An 18,419-nucleotide genomic window follows, 5' to 3' on the forward strand; every position below is an offset into this window, starting at 1 on the left:
AGCCGTATTACATTCCGTTCATTCCTAAAAGGAAACATGGCATTTTACTACCACCTCCAATTGCACACCACTGCTATGGGAGTCTATCAAAGATAAGGAATACGTCGGAGGACACAATCCCTTAGAAGAACAAGTTACTTCTTACCTTGTAATGTTCTTTCGATGGGATGTTCCTCCAACGTATTCCTTATCGCCCCTCCCATCCATCCCCGTAGTAATACTTCCCTTGTGGTTGCAGCTTACGCTCCTTCAAGGTCAATAACCAATTCATGTGAAACGATTGTTAACGTCAAAACGGAACTGAGCAACGGACGCTGCGCGAGTCTATTTATGCGCGTGATGACGTCGGCGCCGATACGGAGGCTGTCGAGGGACATCGGCTCGAGGGACGTCGACGCGCAGCGCCCTCTACTGAAAACAAAATTCTGAGGCCAGCAAGCTGGGAGATGATCTATCAAAGATAAGGAATACGTCGGAGGAACATCCCATCGAAAGAACATTACAAGGTAAGAAGTAACTTGTTCTTTCAGTTGAACATGGGCATAATTTTATTTTTCACCAGAACATTGAGTCAAATTGATGATATTTTTGGGGTGGATGGATAGCTTTGACAAATTAGGGGAATAGGTTTCTTTTTTTTTAAGGCAATGTTGTAGAAGGCCTATTTTATGTTTTACAATAATGTGCTGTTTTAGTTTCGTTTTTTTCTGTAGCATATAGTTTTTTGTTAATTATGTATTTCCTTGCCTAAATCATGTATTTTCTTGCTTAAGTGAATGTTGGGATGTGTACGCAGTAGGGGGAGCGTGTTTGGGTATGCTAATGTTGGCTGAATATAGTTGCTGGCATTAAGTATTTATTTGGATGAGTGTATGTTCGAATGCATACGCAGTGGGGGAGGTGTGCGTATACTGTGTGGTATGGTTGTAATATGTACGTAGTGTGGGTTACTGCGTATGGCTATGGTAATGGGTTGAGTGTATTTTCTGTATGGTCATGATAATAGGGTAAGCATGTTTGCGGTGTGTACAAGATTAGGCGGTAAGGGATGGCAATGTGCTAGCACCAAAATTCAAATGGTTAAAGTCACTCAGGTGTGAAAATAAATGATGTTTTTAATAAAATTTTACAGCCGACACGCGTTTCTACACGCTGGTCGTTTTCAAGGCTGAATGATTCCATAGACATGTACAAAATTATAAAACACAGAAATCATTATTGATGAATACTATCTCAATAGATGTGGAGCAAAACAATAAACGTTTTTAGGAGTTTCGCAAATCAATCATATTCATCACAAATAGACAATCACACAAATACATATGATGATCAAAATAATCATACCACATAACAGGTTGGAGGCGGTGCAAACAGTTGATTCAATGTTGATCAAAGATTCAGGAACAAAATTAAAAAAAATGAGATGGAATAAATGAAAATGGTACACCAAATCACTCAATAGAAACAAGGAAATGAGAGTCCCTGTTAAATCAATTATATGACGAGGCATTAGACCAAAAGGCACCACGGTTTACCAACACAGAATCCTGGCAAAATGCACCTAGTGGGAAAGAGTTTCTTGCTAATTAGAGTGAAAACATGTCAGAGTAGCGCGACATGCACCAGAAAATTGTGAAGTGGTTCCCAAAATTAGGTTCTGTAAATGCTACTTCCTGGCTTGAAAATGTAAATCCCTGGTGGAATTAAAGAAAAGCACATGACATGCAAAGCTAAGTTCTTCGAGAACAAAAGTAAAATGTGAGGAAGCAGGATTGTAATCATGAATCCAGCTTACCAGAAACTTAGGTATCAATTTCATCTATGTGGTCCTGTGAGAGAGATGGATAAGCAATATTATATTAAGAGTGAATATCAAATGTGTAAATAAATTAGGTACGGTATCACGTTTTGCCATACCTGAAAGCAATCTAGTGCAGGTAAACAAAACCGCACGTAGTGGGCGTTTGGTGTTATTGCTTCCGATTCCTGAGCATGCCACAATGGCAGATTGCAATACATTTCCTGCAGTAAAATATTTCAATGAAATATGAATTAGAATAGAACACTGTCGGGACAGTCTACAAATCAAGTGGCTGCATGTTAAACTTACTCGATAAATCGAGCGACGACCGAATTCTCAGGATCAATCCCACTATGAGTCCTGAGCAACGCAGTGAAAAAGTAATGTTATATTTTGGCCGCGGACGTCACAGAAGTGACGTGAAGCGGCGTGATGACGTCATACGCATTGGCGTAGGACGTCAGGGTAAATAGACGCGGCCATAGCAATTGGCCGTATTCAAAAGAACCAATGTAATTGAAATTAAGAGGTTGTCAATATTAAAGTATGCAGATAATGATTCAAAATGTATGTTAATGTTAAAGGACATTTGTACCGCGCACTATCACCACCGTAGTGGTCCCTAGGCGCTCTGGTGCTCTGAAAGAGGAGGGGAGGTTGAGTTAGTGGGAGGAAGCAGGAAAAGTGCAAGAGAGCAGTGATGTGTTGTTCGCGGCCTCAGCCCGGTGGGTCCGTTGGCCGGGCCTGGGGTGTTTGCGGCCGGTAGTCGTCGCGTACTGTTATGCAAGGCTATGTGTGTTTTTGTTTTGTTGTTGCAATGTAGTGAATTTTGTGTGGTTTGTTGTGCTGTAGGTTTTGGTTGTGTTTGGTTTGGAGTCTGAGAGGTGTATGCAGAAAGGGAAATTGTTAGTAGGGTTGGTTAGTTTGCATCTCTATCCTGAATTGAAGCGATTGGCTTGCGTATTCTGCCCTGTTGCGGCTCTGTCCTGATCTGGGTCTGACTGGCATACAGGTTCCATACTCCTCTAGTCCTCGCCTCTAACATGCTCTCTCAGGGCTCCCCTTATCCTCCAATTAGACTCTAGTGGCCAGTGCATCTGCTAATGACAACCTCTCATGTAGTGGGGAGATTGCCAATGTCTCGATAATTCCACACCAATGTGGTATCTGGCGGTAATTAAATTACAGGGCGGACGAAAGTGTTGGTGGGAATGTCTGGGTTAGTTGGCTCAGTCTCCGTGTGTGCCGCCTGTGTTCCTGTCTGTCCGATGTCACCTGTCCAGCTGCCGTGGGCTTTACTCTCCCCGGTCAGGGATGTCCGTGTCTTTTCGGTTTAGTTATACTTTTTACCAGCTTCGTTTTCAGGTTTAGTCTGTGGTGTTGTAGAGCCAGGATTTTAGTGATTTCCTGAATTTTAGGTGATCTTCAGTGTTTATTTCCTTTGGGATGTTGTTCCAGGTTTTTGCGGCTAAGTGTTAGAAGGAGGTGCCTCCAGTTTTTTCTTGTGGTATGGTTTGAGTTCCAGTCGGATTTTGTTGCTCGATCGGATGGTCTCGTTGGTTTGTAGACTGTTACTTTCTTTTGTAGGAATTCTGCTCCTTGTCCACTGATTGCCCTGTGCGTTATGCGCATTGTTTTGAAGGTGATGCGATGTTCAACTGGGAGCCAGTGTAGGGTTTTTAGGGCTGGAGTGATGCGATCTCTTCTGGATAGTTTGAGGAGTAATCTTGCTGCTGCATTTTGGATCTGTTGCATTTTCTTCAGGAGGTATTCAGGTATTCCGAGGTAAAGGCTGTTTGCATAGTCTATTTTAGACATGATTAGGGCGACGATAGGGAGTGTTTTGTGTACGAAGGAGAGGAAAGGTAGAATTCTTCTTGCCGTCCGGAGGAGGAAAAAGCATTTCTTCACTGTTGCATTTATTTGTGGCTGCAGGGTTAGGTTGTTGTCCATTAGGACTCCCAGGTTTTTTACTACCTTCGATGGTGTTGGTGCGTTTCCCATTTCCGTAGGCCATGCTCCCAGGTTTTTTACTACCTTTGTTGGTGCGTTTCCCATTTCCGTAGGCCATGGGATGGTGGTTTCGTTCTCTTGGTCTTTGGATACGATCATGATTTCTGTCTTTCCTGGGTTGATTTTCAGGTTGCTGGCATCCATCCAGTCGAAGACTTCTTTTAGACAGTCGGTAAGGGTTGAATGGTCTGCATCAGTGTCTTTGATTTTGTATATGATCTGAGTGTCATCTGCGTAGTTGTAACATGTAATGTTGTATTTTTTTAAGATTCTGATGACCGGAGTCTGGTAGATGTTGAAATATAGTGGAGATAGTGAGGATCCTTGTGGTACTCCAGAATCGTTCACTCGTGGAGTGGATTTGAAAGGTTTTATCCATACGGTTTCTGTTCTGTCTGTTAGGAATGATTTGGTACAAGACTGAGCAGGTAAAGGAAAACAAACTAATTAAATGATGTTGGGAAAGTTGAAAATATATACAGACTGTGTTAAAATTGCTAAGTATACATATGATTAGCTATTAATTCCAGGAGTCTGAGTAGTCACAGCTTGGACTGATAAGTACATAATCTAGCATGAGTGCTAAGTGTAGATAATCAATATGGTCCGGATATGTGAGGATAGCTGAAAACATCAACACACCCATGGATAGATGAAAGCTAATATACAGTTGAATTGAAAACAAGTTATAATAGCCTCCATAGAAACCAGGATCCTGTGTTGACAAAACAGAGGTATTGGTTCAGTTAGCCTGTTAGTACGTTGTAAAATAGATCCTATAAGAACACGTTCATCTCATGATCAGTGCTTCGACCTCTAGTGGTGCAACGCAAAAAAACAAATTAATTTTGCTTCCATTTGCCTAACTTTCAATAATGATTTCTGTGTTTTTATAATTTTGTACATGTGTTTATGGAGTCATTCAGCCTTGAAAGCGACCAGCGTGTCGAAACATGTCGGCTGTTCTGTTTATTAAAAACATCATTTATTTTCACACCTGAGTGACTTTAACCATTTGAATTTTGGTGCTGATTGCATTGCCATCCCTTACCCCCTAATCTTGTATTCATTAGTGCCAACCTGGTTGGATAGGTTGGTGGGACCTGAGCGTTTGCTGCCAGCACATACTCGATCACTATATTCAACTTGCGCTATAATTCAAAGGGTGATCATTAGTGCCCAGAGCCATATTTTCAAATCCACCATTTAACCTAATTGTGTTTGCGGTGTGTACTCATAATGTTGCTTACATATTGCTGCATGAATTATGTATTTTGTTGGAGTGTGTACGCAGTGGGGGTGAGTGCATATGCCGGTTTGTGGTTATTGCAGCTGTGGTTATGGGTGGCGTGGTTGCTGAGCATATAATTGCTGTGTATTTTTAACGTATTGAGTGTAAGTTTGTAATGTGAACGTAAGGGGTGTGTGTATGTGCGTATATATGTTTTGTGTGGTCATGTTAACGGTATGAGTGTGTATGTTTGTGATTATGATAATGGGGGGAGTTTGCATTTTGTGTGTGGTCGTGGGTGTCTGTTGTGTGCTCATAATGTTAGTTGAATATTGCTGGAATTATGTGGGTGTGGTTATAGCTGCTGTGCATATGGGTGGCGTGATTGCTGATCATTTGGTGCTGTGTATTTTTTACTTGGTGTATGTTTTGTAATGTGTACGTAGTGGGGGGGTATGTGCATATGTTTGTGGTCAGGATAATGTTTGCTGCATGTTGTTGCTCTAATTGTATTTTATTGTGTGTGTATGTTTGTAATGTGTACGCAGTGGGGGTGAGTGTATGCTGGGTGCGGGTATAGCTGCTGTGCGTATGGGTGGCGTGGTTGCTTCTTATTTTCACCTTTATATCATATTTCTGTTTCGATGAATAACTTGGTTTTCTTTGTTCATGCATCACATAGAGATACATTTTCAATCGTTAATATCTCAAAATTGGTCAAGTCGATTCTCAATTTCTTTTCAAGTGCACAAGTTCCAACTAACACCTAGGCACCCGCAAATAATTAGAAAAATCGAAGCAGCCAATTTGGAGTTATTTGTGCCGAAAATAATGTTCTTTTTGTGCCTATGAGGAAAACCACATGGTTAAAAGCTGTTCAAAGCTCAAAGCCCTTCATCAAGTCACACATTCCACAGCGCCATCTAGTAGCCATCTCTGGAAGTTCAGCTCCAGTTCTGAGTTACATCAGAAAGGCATTGTGGGTATTCAAATTAGTCAAAATGCAAGACTTTTACTCCAGGAAATTGTCTTCGTTTTAGAGGGCAGTGATATGTTATAGATGGCCTGGTCAACCAAAGACAGATATTTTGCCAGGCTGTCAAGCTAACTACATACGTAGTTTCACCAAGTTCTATGTGATTTTTGTCTAACCAAATTACAGCAGGGCAATTTTTAAGTAAACATTTTTTTCGAAAAACACTGATTTCTTTTTATTTTTTTAATTGGTTGGGGGGGGGGTCCCCCTCCCGCAATCCCTCAGTTGCTTTGTTTCAGATATTGTCCATTTCTGGCAACCAATCAAAAAATATAGCAAATGATATGATTGTTAAAGCACAAGGCAATACAAGTTTACTTGCTGCAGCATTTTGGGAGACGTTCATGTAGGAAATATTTGCAAGGTTTTCAAGTCTGGTTCAGTGCACATTATGCAGGTGTTATTGTATGGATTCATATGCCACTTCTGATGCTTACTGAGTTCTTGCACAACCTAATCATGCTGTTTTAATTTTTTAACATTTTTTCCACTCATCCTCTTTTGAGTTTAATTGTATGTTTTTTCTCTTAAACTTTCAATGCTTGAATAGGATGTTGTCCGTCTATAGGAATGCTTCTAGAGCATTGGTACCCTTAAAGGTTGTATGGAATCCTTCTCTTTAATCTTAGATCAGTGGTATCTCTGAAATAATCATCAGAAAGGAATATAAAAACAGAATTTAGATGACACTCATGATGTTGGCAACCTTGCCCCAAGGACTCACAGGGGCTAAGTAGCAGTTCCAGTTGAAAGCATTCATAGATCCTCGCTGATTCTGATGGGGCAGAGCTCAGCAGATTAAATAAAATATTGGTTACGTGTTTCCTTCTGCTTAATGTCGTCACACTAGTCCATCTCTCTCCTTTCTTTTTTCAGATGTGCTCCAACCAATCTCCATTCAGTGGCCAAAAACCTCACTATGGAAGTCAGTTATTGTCACCCTTTGCCACCCCTGTTTCTGGCGATGGTGGGCCTTCCAGGCCATCTCTGCACCAAACTTGTTCCTACCGTCCAACGCGCAGCACAAGCGAGGACATGACGAGTGACGAGGAGCGTATGGTGATCTGTGAGGAAGAAGGCGATGATGATGTAATAGGTGAGCCCTCAATCCTTCCCTCACTTAAGGTGGTGGGACAGGGAGATGACCCTTGAATTCACATCATTGCCACATCTTCTACTTGTGAGCAGAGATTTCCCCCTCTGGATGAGTGTGACTGAGAAAACCATTTGAACACTATGCACAGATGTCTCCCTGATTGACGGGGCAGATATATTTCATGAAAACACTTATAGTGTTTTATTCTGGGGGTTGGAGGGGGGTCCGATGTCCTGCAGACCAGATGTTGGCATCCATAAAGCTTTTTCAGGCTCACATATGGGTAGATGTGATAAGGCTGTCAGGACCTCCTCTTAGGAAGGAAGTGGGTTGGATGAGAATGTAGAGTAACTCAATACTAATTGCAATAAAGAAATGTCCAGAAATGTTATGAAGATAGACTTTAACTTATCTTTCATGACATATCATGTGCTGTGCAGGGTACCAGTATGTATTTAAGTTAAGTTTTTTTTGGAGTGTTCTTGGGTCGATAACCATAATCAAACGTGAACCATAACTTTTGTATACCATCCTTAACAGTTTGTTCAGACCATCTTCGGATTCCTTGAGTGGGAATGAATACTGTTTCTGATTATGAGTGGTCCCCAAATCATATAATAATATGAAAGGCCAGATGTACGTTTATCCGATGCAGTCATATGCAGTAGAGACTGCCCGCTTCACTTGTTTGTCACCTCTAGAGAGAGCTATTGCTTTAGGATATTTGATTAAGCACTATTTCTCTAATATGACAGTATGAATTACTTTTTTTGTCCCCATACAGAGAGTGTTGCCTCCTATGATAATTTTAACACATGAAGATGCAGAAAACGTTTTTTTCCTATAAGAAATTAAAAGATACCACATAATATATCAACAAACTGCAAATGCCTTTCTTTTCACACTTTCGCCTGTGTACGCAGACTGTTGCACTAGTATTGCACAATAGGAATTCTCTTTTGAAAGGCTGAGGTGCATTTTAGTTAGTGTTGCTAACCTTGCTTTTTGTGGATCTTCTGGTTTTTCTGACTGACCGACAATATTAGGGTGACTATGGAGGTTCTAATAGCTCTGATCTTGATGCTGGATCTAAAAACAAGGACTACTGTGGAGACGCTGGTGATATTAAGGGCTAAAGAAGAGAACTGCTGCAGATGGGCTATGATGTGGCTGTCTGGTTTACTGAAGACTCCCCTTTGTTGCCAATGAAGCAGATCATGTCTAGTGAAGGATGTCAGAAGATGGATGTCTGACCCGAACTTTGAGTTCCTTCCTTTTGGCAGCTTGTTCTGTTTCTGGTAGTAATCACAGGTCACAAGTGCTGGACTTTTCATGTTGGATCAATGCAGGGTGGGGGTTGGGGTGGGGGGTTGGCAGCAAGGCTTATCTGGGAACAGGCAATCGTTCCACGTCTGAGACTCTGCTATGCCCATTTCTTTAGGGAAGGGAATTACTGGATTCTCAACTTGAGATGGGCTGGTCAAGTCTGGTGTCTGCATGTCACAGCTGCTGTTCCATTTTATTGGACCCCTAAACGTTTTTCCTTATGATTTTCTTGGATCTTTGACATTATGTTTGTGGTCTGATGCACTCCTACTCATGTTCCCTTGCCACTGCAACACTCTGTAGTGTTTTGTCCTATGGCGCCCCATCTTGGCCCTTGGTTGATTATATTACCCTACGCTTGTTTTGTGGCGTAGGCTGGTGGCAGCTGTAGTTTCGTTTTGCTTCATCAGGGGAGCAGCTGATTTTACAGTATTAGTAGCCCAATGTACGAGTATAGTATACATTGGGATACTACTGTATTTAAGTCCTAGTCATACACATTTGGATTGGGCCATCCCTTTGTGGGGTGAGGACTATGATGCAGGCCTAAAATGACTTTTGTGCACAAATGGGCTCACTTTGAACCAGCCCTGTACTTTTGGTAGTCGTTTGGACTGGTTTAGACTGACGCCCAGCCCCAGAGAGCCGCAATGCGCGCACACTGTGGGTGAACCTGAGTGTTTGGCTGGTTTTAGGGCCAGCATGATTGGCTGTTCGGCAAAACGTTGTGAGCCCTCACTTGAGTGTGATTGGAGAGCTGCCTCAGCCAAGCCAATTGGTGAATGTGCATATCTAGGGGTGATCCTTTGCATTCATCAGATCAGTGAAATCTTACCTGATTTGCTGGAGGATTTGCCAGGAAGCTGAGCTGTTGAGTTATAGGGTCAGGTTTGGCAATCCTGGCTGAGCCCTTGGCCCTATATCGCTTACTCTGGTTTCTTCTTTTGGCTGCTGGATGTCGTTCTTAGGCTGTTACTCCACCTTCTGGTCATAGTCTTACTTGCTAGCAGGACTGCGTCTTGGCTGTTCATGTGTTGTCTCCCTGTGTGTTAAGGAGAATTCTCCCCAGCTCTTTTGCTGGACTTGGGGACTTTATACTTTGAATTCTAATTATTTTCTCTGTTTGTTTCTTTTGGTTATGGAGTCTGACAAACTATATAGGCATCATTATTTACAATTGTCACACAGCACCTTCAGTGCAGTGGCACAGGGCAGTCGTTTAGATTTCCCAAGCTTTAAATACCTTCTCTGGGATCAACTACTATTTCCCAGATCAGTAAAGTGAAATTGACTTTACTTAGCATTGTACTTGCTAGACCCATCACTCGCTATCTAACAATAGAGTGCTGGAGGGGTTACAGTATCCCCAGTGTCTAAATGCTCATGTAGCATTTTTTATGTTCCCCTTTTCCCCTTTCCTCAATTGACCGGCTGGTGGCAGTGGTTTAGTTTTGAACTACCTTGGCTTGCATCTACCGTTAGTGGCTCCGATAAAGTAACCGCAGGAGCCATCTTTTTCAAAATGGCGTCCAGCCATCTTTGCTAAAATGGTGCCCGGTCTTCCTTTTTCACCGGGTCTTTGTGGAAAGGTCTTTCTAGAGAGTTTCTCTGTGCGCCAAACCAGGTTTGCTCTTTGTTCATTTTGCCTTTGGCAGGGTTTCTTAGAGAAATCTGCCTCTGGCTCCAGAGTGTCTGGGATAGGCAGTAAGTGAGGGAGGTGCCCAATTCTCTCTGTGCTTAGTCTCCTAGGAGACCCAAATGCACTTTTTGGTGATTGGCTGGCTGACTGTCCGGCAAGGACAGCCACCCTGCTGGGTGAGTGACAGCTAGGCTGGAATTAATGGGAGAGAACTGAATAAAAGAGGAGTCTTTTGGCTTGGAAGGCAAAGTCGACACCGGACGAAGGAACCGAAGAAGAGCTTGAAGAGGACGCCTGCTGCAACTCCTGGACCGTTGGTTTGCCCGGTGAAGCCCTGCTGCAGTGACTACTTGCCAAGTTTGCATAGACAGAGAAGCCCCTGCAAGGACGACTTCTGCCTTTTGAGTTGGTGGGACCAATCAACTCCAAAGTAAGCCGCCTGGACACCCATCTCGGAGCTGGTTGAATTTCCTCGGAGTCCTGCAGGAAAGCGTATAGCCAGGGAGAGGGACACCAGATTGTGTGCGTTACTTTTAAGCTGGCCTAAAGCTTTTGGAAGATCCTCCGGACTTCCACGAAGCAGGACTGACCAAGCCTGAGCCCCCTCAGCAGAGTGCGGGACCCCAGAAGTGAGGACAGTCCACCTTGACAGCCAGGAACTGCACTTATTGCTATTTGCTATACTGCAAGGAGCTGAAACGCGAAACAGCCACTGAAAGCAAAGTTTTCCAGTTGCCAGTTTTGACAAGTGCTGGTGCAGTGCAGGAGTCCCCCAACGTCCTCCCTCTTGTCCCCACGACTGAGGCCCTGGAACAGTGAGATCTGCAGAGCTGCACAGGAACAGAAATCATCAGCTGCATCTTTTCTTCTTTACCAAGGTACTGTAAAACAAGTCTAAGAGAACTTACCTCTTACTGTAGAAGTGCTTGTAACTTTCACAAGTCTAATCAGCTTGTGGCCCTACATGTGATTCTTCTTTTCTTCAAAGACTCCTAAGAACTTGTGCAAAGACTTTTCCATTACTTGCCAGAAGTGCTTTATCCTATCCAAGACGTTTGCCCATTGACTTTGTCTTAGCCGATTGAATTGAATGACTCTTCTAGTGAACTCAAAGTATCTGCACTGCTTAGGAATATTTGTGGTTTCTTGTGTTATAATAACCTTTGCCTTTTACCAACTTTTAAAGAGTATTCTGAATGCCAACAGTAAGGTATTAATGTCCCCAGCACCTTGTTACTGAAGTCACCTGTGGGTGTAGGTTGTGTCTGTGGGCCATCCCAGAAGGGCCTTGTCTGATTCAGAAACTCAGTGTACAGTATTGAAGTATATTTGTGTGTTACTAGTCTATTGCTCCCTTCTGAAGAAGGCTTTATAACTGACTGATATACATTATTAATTGTTTATGCAAGAAACCTTGAGTGTAAGAGTTTATTTGAATACCTGTAATTGTGAATTTTGTGTAACTCCACTACAGCTCACATTTGCCCTCTTGAGATAAGCCTGTCTGCTCAACACGCTACCAAAACTGTGTAATACAAGCTTATACCAAAGTTTGGGTTGCCTATAGCTGTAGTCATAGTTAGTGGTGTTCCCAGAGGGTACTGCATTCAAACTTTGCGTAACACTGTTACCCTCCAGTTCTTTTCACTTCAAAACTGAAGTTTCTGCCATCCGGAAGAATCATGGGTCACCATATTCCACCTCTGCCCCTTGCTGGGCTGTCTTATTCACCATTGCCCCCCTTGTTGGACCACTTTCTGCTTGCTGGCTGCCCCTTTATGCCCCTCAAGCCATCCTGATCTGCTTTCTTGTGTTCCTCTGTCTTCCAGGTGCCTTCCTCATCGCTGCTCCTACTAACTGATTAGTTGACTTCCTTTAAAAAAAAAAGCAGATTCTTCTTTTTTTAGTTGTCACTGGGCTGGGGTTTAAATCCCTGGGTACAGGGTCCTGTATCTTGCCCTGTAAAAGAAGCCTTACACTTAAGGTTGTTTCGCAATTGCCAAGTCTTCTGCATCAGATGCAGGGAGTACTTGCCCCTAGTCCCTGTGTTATTTATTGTATTTCCCATCGTGGATCACCTAAATCCTGGGGTAGGAAGTTTGTTGCAGGCTCTCTTTCACTGCTGTTTGCCATTGACTTACATTGTGGTTCTAGGTCAAAGTTTCGAATGACAAAAGGGTCGAATGCAAAGGATCGAATGACCAAAGGGTCGATTTTTTTGGGGGGGGAGGGGGGGGGGGGTCCCCACCAAACACCCTTTTTTGTGGTAAAAACCACTGTTTTTTCCAAAACGGAAACCCAAAAAAAATTATTTAAAAAAAAATGAATTCGACCCTTTTGTTTTAGGTCAAATTGACACTCACCTTTGGCATTCGATCCTTTTGCATTCGGTACTTTAACTGGACATCTTCCATTGACCTGTTTCTTGCTACTCTTCATTCATTCTCTGGTAGTCTGATATTGAACCTGGTATTGAAGCTCTTGAATGGGGTTTCTTCTAGTTTCTTCTAACTCCTTTATCAACACTTGTGGGATAGAACATCCTACAACGTTGGTGTTAAGGCACAAGACGCATACTTGGTGGAGGCACACCATTAATAAAACATTAAACCCTTAACCCCTCCTGTCCCCAGTGCCAAGGCCTTTTTTGGTGATTCTGGTATCTCCATTCAATCCCTTGTAACTTTTTTGTTACATGAGATATCTCGGCCAAATTTGGCCCATTTTCTTCCCACATGCGCCATAACACCACCAAGGAATCCTAATTTGCTGTATGGGGCTGAGAGAAAATGACCAAAAAGGGAGAATCTTTTGGGTTTTTTCAGAAAATGCCAATAAAATGATGTACAAGTAAGCCTGTGGTTTTTTCCCTTGTAAGAGCTAGGAACAAATGGTGTGCTGTGCTGAATTCGCCATTTTCCAGGCTTTCAGGAACAGGTTCAGTGGAAACCAAGAAAACACATTTTTATATGGTTACCATCCGTTTTGTGAGGTAGGCGAGTTTGGGCTTTTTTTTCCAATAGGACATGCATGGACGGAATGGAAGAGGAGAGTTGGAAAGCTGAATGGGAAGACTGAGTCATACATTTCTGAAAAGTAGACAAAATTCCAAGTTTAGGAAGGGGTGATTTGTGCAGGTCAGGCAACACCTATGTAGGGAATATTTCCAGAGTTTGGGGAAAAATTTGAAAAACAGATTAAAAAAAAGGTGTGTGGTGGACATGGTTGGCCCGGTAAGGCAATGACCCGCTACATTCACCCGACTCTTCCAGTTAGGAAGTCGCACATTTTTCATAATGTTTCACAAAACAAGCAATACCACAAGCCAAAAACTGAGCCATGGTACACAGGTTTTTTATGCTTAAGGCCTAAACAGACGTACTTAGCATGTGTAAATAAGGAAAACAAATGTGGTGAAGAATGGCAAGCATACATGTGTAGACCTTTTGAAGGGTAGGTGACTTGTGTAGGTTACAAAAGTGTATAGTGCCTAAAGCAATGACTAAATGTAGGTCACATTTGTGAAATGAAAGGGTTGTGTGACAAAGTGCAACAGCAAATGTATGAAAACGTTATGAAAACCAAGCAAACACAATACATTTCCTACCTTCCCGCGTTCCCACAGGTGTCCCGACGAAAAAGCTACCTCATGTGTGGGTGCACCTACCTGGGCACAAAGGGAAACGGCTAAACCACTGGTAACCCCAAATGTTTCAGCAGACTAGATTTTGTGGGAATTTGCTCTTGCGGACAATTTACAGTTTTGGGCCTGGGGTGTCGCAGCCACCAAGGAAAACCGGGAACCCCATACATTTCCGAAAAGACACCCGTGGGAATCCACAGAGGTCTGACTTGCGCAAATCGCCCCAGAATTAATTACCCACAATCCCCGGCACAGTCCGAAATTTGGCAAAAAAACCCCACCATTTTCAGACATTTCCCACCGCCAACCTATTGAAAAATGCACCAACAACACGTCCTACTTTCCCACATTCCCCCCGACGAAAACGTTACCTCACATGTGTGAGTGCACCTACCTGTTAAGCTCACCTGGTATCCACGGGGACGCCACTCAGCCCTGGTTGGATGATATGCGCCTCAAAACCTTTCCCCGATCCCTGGGTAGCACCACCGATGGAAGTTGAGCCTGAAATACCGGAAAGCTGGATTCAAGACTTAACTGTCTCTGGTAGGGTGTCTTCCCACCTCACTTGGATTCAAAACCTTCCCTTGGCCCCCTCCTCACCTTAATTCCTTAGAAGGCATGCTCTCTGTCCTGCTCTTCGTGGCAGGGGTGCGTAGTCTCGTGTGGGCATGAGCGACCGAGTTGCTTCACTGGTGCAAGTCCTTTTGAGTGTCTTTAAGGTAGGTCTTGCTGCTTTACAGTCTTTGTATTCTATTCTGTTCTTTCTTTCCTTCCTTCCTTCCTCTTATTGTTATTAATGTCTTATTTCCTCTCTTTAGGCATGAAAAGAGATTTCAGCGTTTTTTCGTGCGGGTTGGAGCTGAGCACGAGCCGGTAAATGAAAGCGCGATGTGCGCGGGGCTGTCCGGTAAGTAATGCGCGATGCGCGGCGCTGTTTTGCCTTGTATATTATAACCTGCGTCTTTCCCCTTCCTTCGTAGGCCACAGTGTTCTTTGCCGGTTGCAGTGATATTCCGGTATGATGCTGAACAAGAGGCGACTGAATCGGTAAGAATCTTGTGATTTTCATTGTTCGAGTGGAACCGTGATTATGCGCTCACTAATGCTGTTTTTCTCTCTCCTTTTCAGGTTGCTGCGATCCGGGAAGCATGCAGTGCCCAGATGGTGGAGTTCGCTGGATCGAATGTCTCCAGGTAAGCAGAATCAGGAGCTGATGATGGGCTGAAGACAGGATGCTACTCACAGATAGGATTCCAATAACAATGTTCTTTTTCTCTCTACAGGCATGCGGTTCCAAGAATAGCTGGCATCAAGAATACTGGAGATCCAACTGGACAAGGTGAGCGTTACGCTGCAAACAGCAGAATAACACGAAGCGTGTTATGCTGTTTGGGTGTGGTTTAAATAGTCTTCAGGTAAAGTAGACCAAGTAAAGTAGTCCCAGGCCAGCCACACCCTAAACACTATAGCGCATAGCTCAGTTCTTTGGAACTGAGCTATGTGAGTACATCCATGTTGATTGAAGCCCCCAAGAAAGTAGTTCCAAGTAAAATAGTTCCAACCTAAAGGTGTTCTCCATAGTGATTATGAGCCTGGTGCCAAAGGTGCCAGGACTGACTCCAATAGAGTCTTGGGTGAGATTTTAAGACCTTTAAGGCCATAATGGAACCCCGAAACCTGGCCCTACCTTGCAGGCTGACTTGCCAGTGTTGGTAAGGGGTAGGGGGATCATGACACTACCTGGGCACAAAGGGAAAAGGCTAAACCACTGGTAACCCCAAGTCTTTCGGCAAAGCAGATTTTGCAGGATTTTGCTCTTGTGGACAACCTACAGATTTGGGGGTGGGGGAAAACTCAATTTTCAGACATTTCCCACTTCCAGCCCACCTAAACATGCCGCCAACAACACATGTTGCCAATATGTGCCAATACCTCCCGGAAGGAAAAAGCTATAACGCAGCCCAGCCAGAACTCCAGGATGGTTGGAGGTGATGTCCCCGCCTTGGACATCGGTTTACCATGTGGGTGTACCATCCCCAAGCACAGCGGCAGCTCCAGGGAGCCTCCCCCAGGGTCACCTTCCCTCCAAGAGGGAAATTCTGTAACACAGCCCAGTCAGTGCTCCAGGATGGTTGGGGATGATGTCCCTTGCCTTGGGCGGCTGTCCCCCTTGTGGTTTGGCCATCCAAACCCAGCAGCAGTTCCAGGGAGCCCTGGCAGGGTCCCCGCCTTTCCCAGAGGGAGAAGCAGTAACGCAAGCCAGCTAGAGCTCCAGGAAAGCAGGAAAGTCGGGGATAATGTCCCTGGCCTTGGGCGGCTGTCTCCCATGTGGGTTGACCCTCCCCAAGTGCAGCTGTGGTTCCTGGGAGGCCCGGGACATTCCATGGCCTTTCCCGGAGGGAGAAGCAGTAGTGCAACCCATCCAGAGCTCCAGGGTGGTGGGGGGGGGGGGGGTCATATTCCTGGCCTTGGGTGGCTGACTCCCATGTGGGTTGAACGTCCCCAAGCCCAGCTGTGGTGCCCGGGAGGCCCAGGACATTTGTTAGGTAAGATTTCCACAGAGCTGGTAAATCTTCCTTTCCTGGTTCAACTCCAGAACTTTTTGCTTTTCTAGTGGGATATTTTTCATTAATACCTCAGTGAGTGGGAACCTTTTTTCACACTCACCTAATCTTTAACTCTTTATGGGTGTCATTTTTAAGACTCTCCATAGTGTCTTTTTAAAGTTATGTCTAACAACTTATTGGCAATAAGTGCCTGTTGTTGCTGGGTTGCCCTAGGGGCTCCCCATTTAACTTTCTTGTGCTAACCTTGAGTGAAATACAGTTCCCAAGGGTAGAAAGGATCTTTGGATCCCTTTTACATTTTATTCTGTGAAACCAGCACACCCCACCTTATGTGTAGTGCTGGGGTGATGCAATGTATCCCCATGTATCCCCTTTCACATTAAAACTGTAACAATTCTGTTAGTGACAAGCTTACCTTTAATGGCTGGTGGCAGTGATGCCTTTTACTAATTTGGTGCACCTTTACCGCGGGCTGTAATCACAGCTGCAGTAAAGGCACCTAAGGGTGATCATTTTACCAAAATGGCCCCTGTCTTCTTTTTCTGCCATTTTAGTGTTTCTTGTCGTTTCTTGTTCCTTCCCCTGACATCCAGGGCGGGAAATTCCTTTGTTTGAGTTTTGTCTTTGGTGGGAGTCCCCGGGACACCCCGCCCAGGCTCCAGTCAGTCTGTAAGCACAGGAAGTGGGGGAGGAGTCCAGAACTTCCCCCTGCTTTGTCTTAGGCCTTCCTTCAACTGGGCCAAATCCCAGTGGGGGGTTGGCTGACCTGATTGGACCGCCAGACGCCCCTTTCTTGTAAAATGCGGGGAGAGAATGCAGAGGTTGTGTTGCAGTTCCTGATAAATACTGGAAACCTGGAAGCTGAAGTCATGTCCACCACTGGAACAGAAAACCGAAGAGGATGACAAAGGAAAAGCGGCGGGAATGATTTCCAGCGGCCGGAGAGCCTGCTGTGTAACCGGAGCCTGCTGCAGCCTTTCCTTTGATCGACCTGGGGTCTCCGAAAACGACAACCCGAAACCAGAGCCTGGTGAGACCCACTAGACTCAAGACGACCTGCATTTTGAGCCATCCCACGGGTTGCTGCGTGCTGCGACCTTGCGTTCTTGCAATACCCCAATACCCTGGGACCTCCAGCCACTGCGCGGTGCAGTCTTCCAAATTCCGAATCTCACTGAAACTTCGTGGGCATCCGAATCAAGTCCAAAAAGTCCCCTCAGAAGAGTGCTCGACCTTTTAAATGACGAAAATTCAACCGAGATTTTCTGTCTTCTTCTGTGCTCCTTGAAAAGGCACCAAACGCGCAGAACTGCATTCAGCCGCGAGAGAAATCTTGCCTAGAGCCTTCATCGATCCCTGCTGCAAAGTCCCTTCTGAGGTCTTGTGTTCAGTCTCCATGACAAGGAATCCACTGACCGGGTATTTGGCTGCAGTCCCTGAAGTTCTCCTGCTGCAATCTCTTCTTCATTGCTGAGGTACTGTGTTGGCTTGGGTATATACTTACCTTAAGCCTGTTGGGATTTCTGTGTAGTCCTGGGGTGTTTTCTGTGATTGGGAGGTCCCTCATCCAGTACACCCAGTCCCACTGCTAGAATCCTGCTGGGGTGTCTTCTGTGAAGCCCCTGGACCCTCTTCTAATCTTAGAAGTAAAGTACTCACCTGTTTGCCCAGTTTTCCTAAGGAACTCTGACTTTTGCTGCTAAAGAACTTATCCTAACTCTGCCTGTTGGTCACTAGTCCTAGTGACCCCCCTTCTGCCACTGAGAACACTCCTGCTCTAAGGGAAAGACTTTGAAGGGATTGGGACTTGTGCCTAGAAAATAAATCAATTGTTTTACTTATTTGTAAAGAGTTGGTGGGTAACTGTAATTCTGAGTGTACAGTTTCAAAAGTTCGTACTGATCTTGATTGTGTGATGCACCGTTCTTAAAAGTATGGTTAACATCTTTCTTCCTTAGCCACTGTTTTACCAGTCTAAAAGAAAGTAGATGCCAAGGTTGTGCCTCTTTACAAAAGTAATGTGTTGGTTTCACCAGATTATTCCTGAAGGGTAATTGTATGAGT

At 44.3% G+C, this 18,419-nt stretch overlaps 1 protein-coding gene across 5 annotated transcripts in view; it reads left to right on the top strand.

Moving 5' to 3' along the window:
* CIC (capicua transcriptional repressor) overlaps positions 1 to 18,419 on the top strand; it is a 2,254,744-nt gene that overhangs the window by 805,078 nt on the left and 1,431,247 nt on the right. For all 5 annotated transcript variants that reach the window (XM_069640957.1, XM_069640955.1, XM_069640959.1 and 2 more), the window contains exon 9: positions 6,958 to 7,177. In XM_069640957.1, coding sequence (XP_069497058.1) covers positions 6,958 to 7,177 — 220 coding nt within the window. The remainder of the gene's footprint in view (positions 1 to 6,957; positions 7,178 to 18,419) is intronic.

The sequence above is a fragment of the Ambystoma mexicanum genome, chromosome 1q, assembly GCF_040938575.1.
Source record: "Ambystoma mexicanum isolate Mex_15411 chromosome 1q, UKY_AmexF1_1, whole genome shotgun sequence".
In the NCBI taxonomy this organism is placed as follows: Eukaryota; Metazoa; Chordata; class Amphibia; order Caudata; family Ambystomatidae; genus Ambystoma; species Ambystoma mexicanum.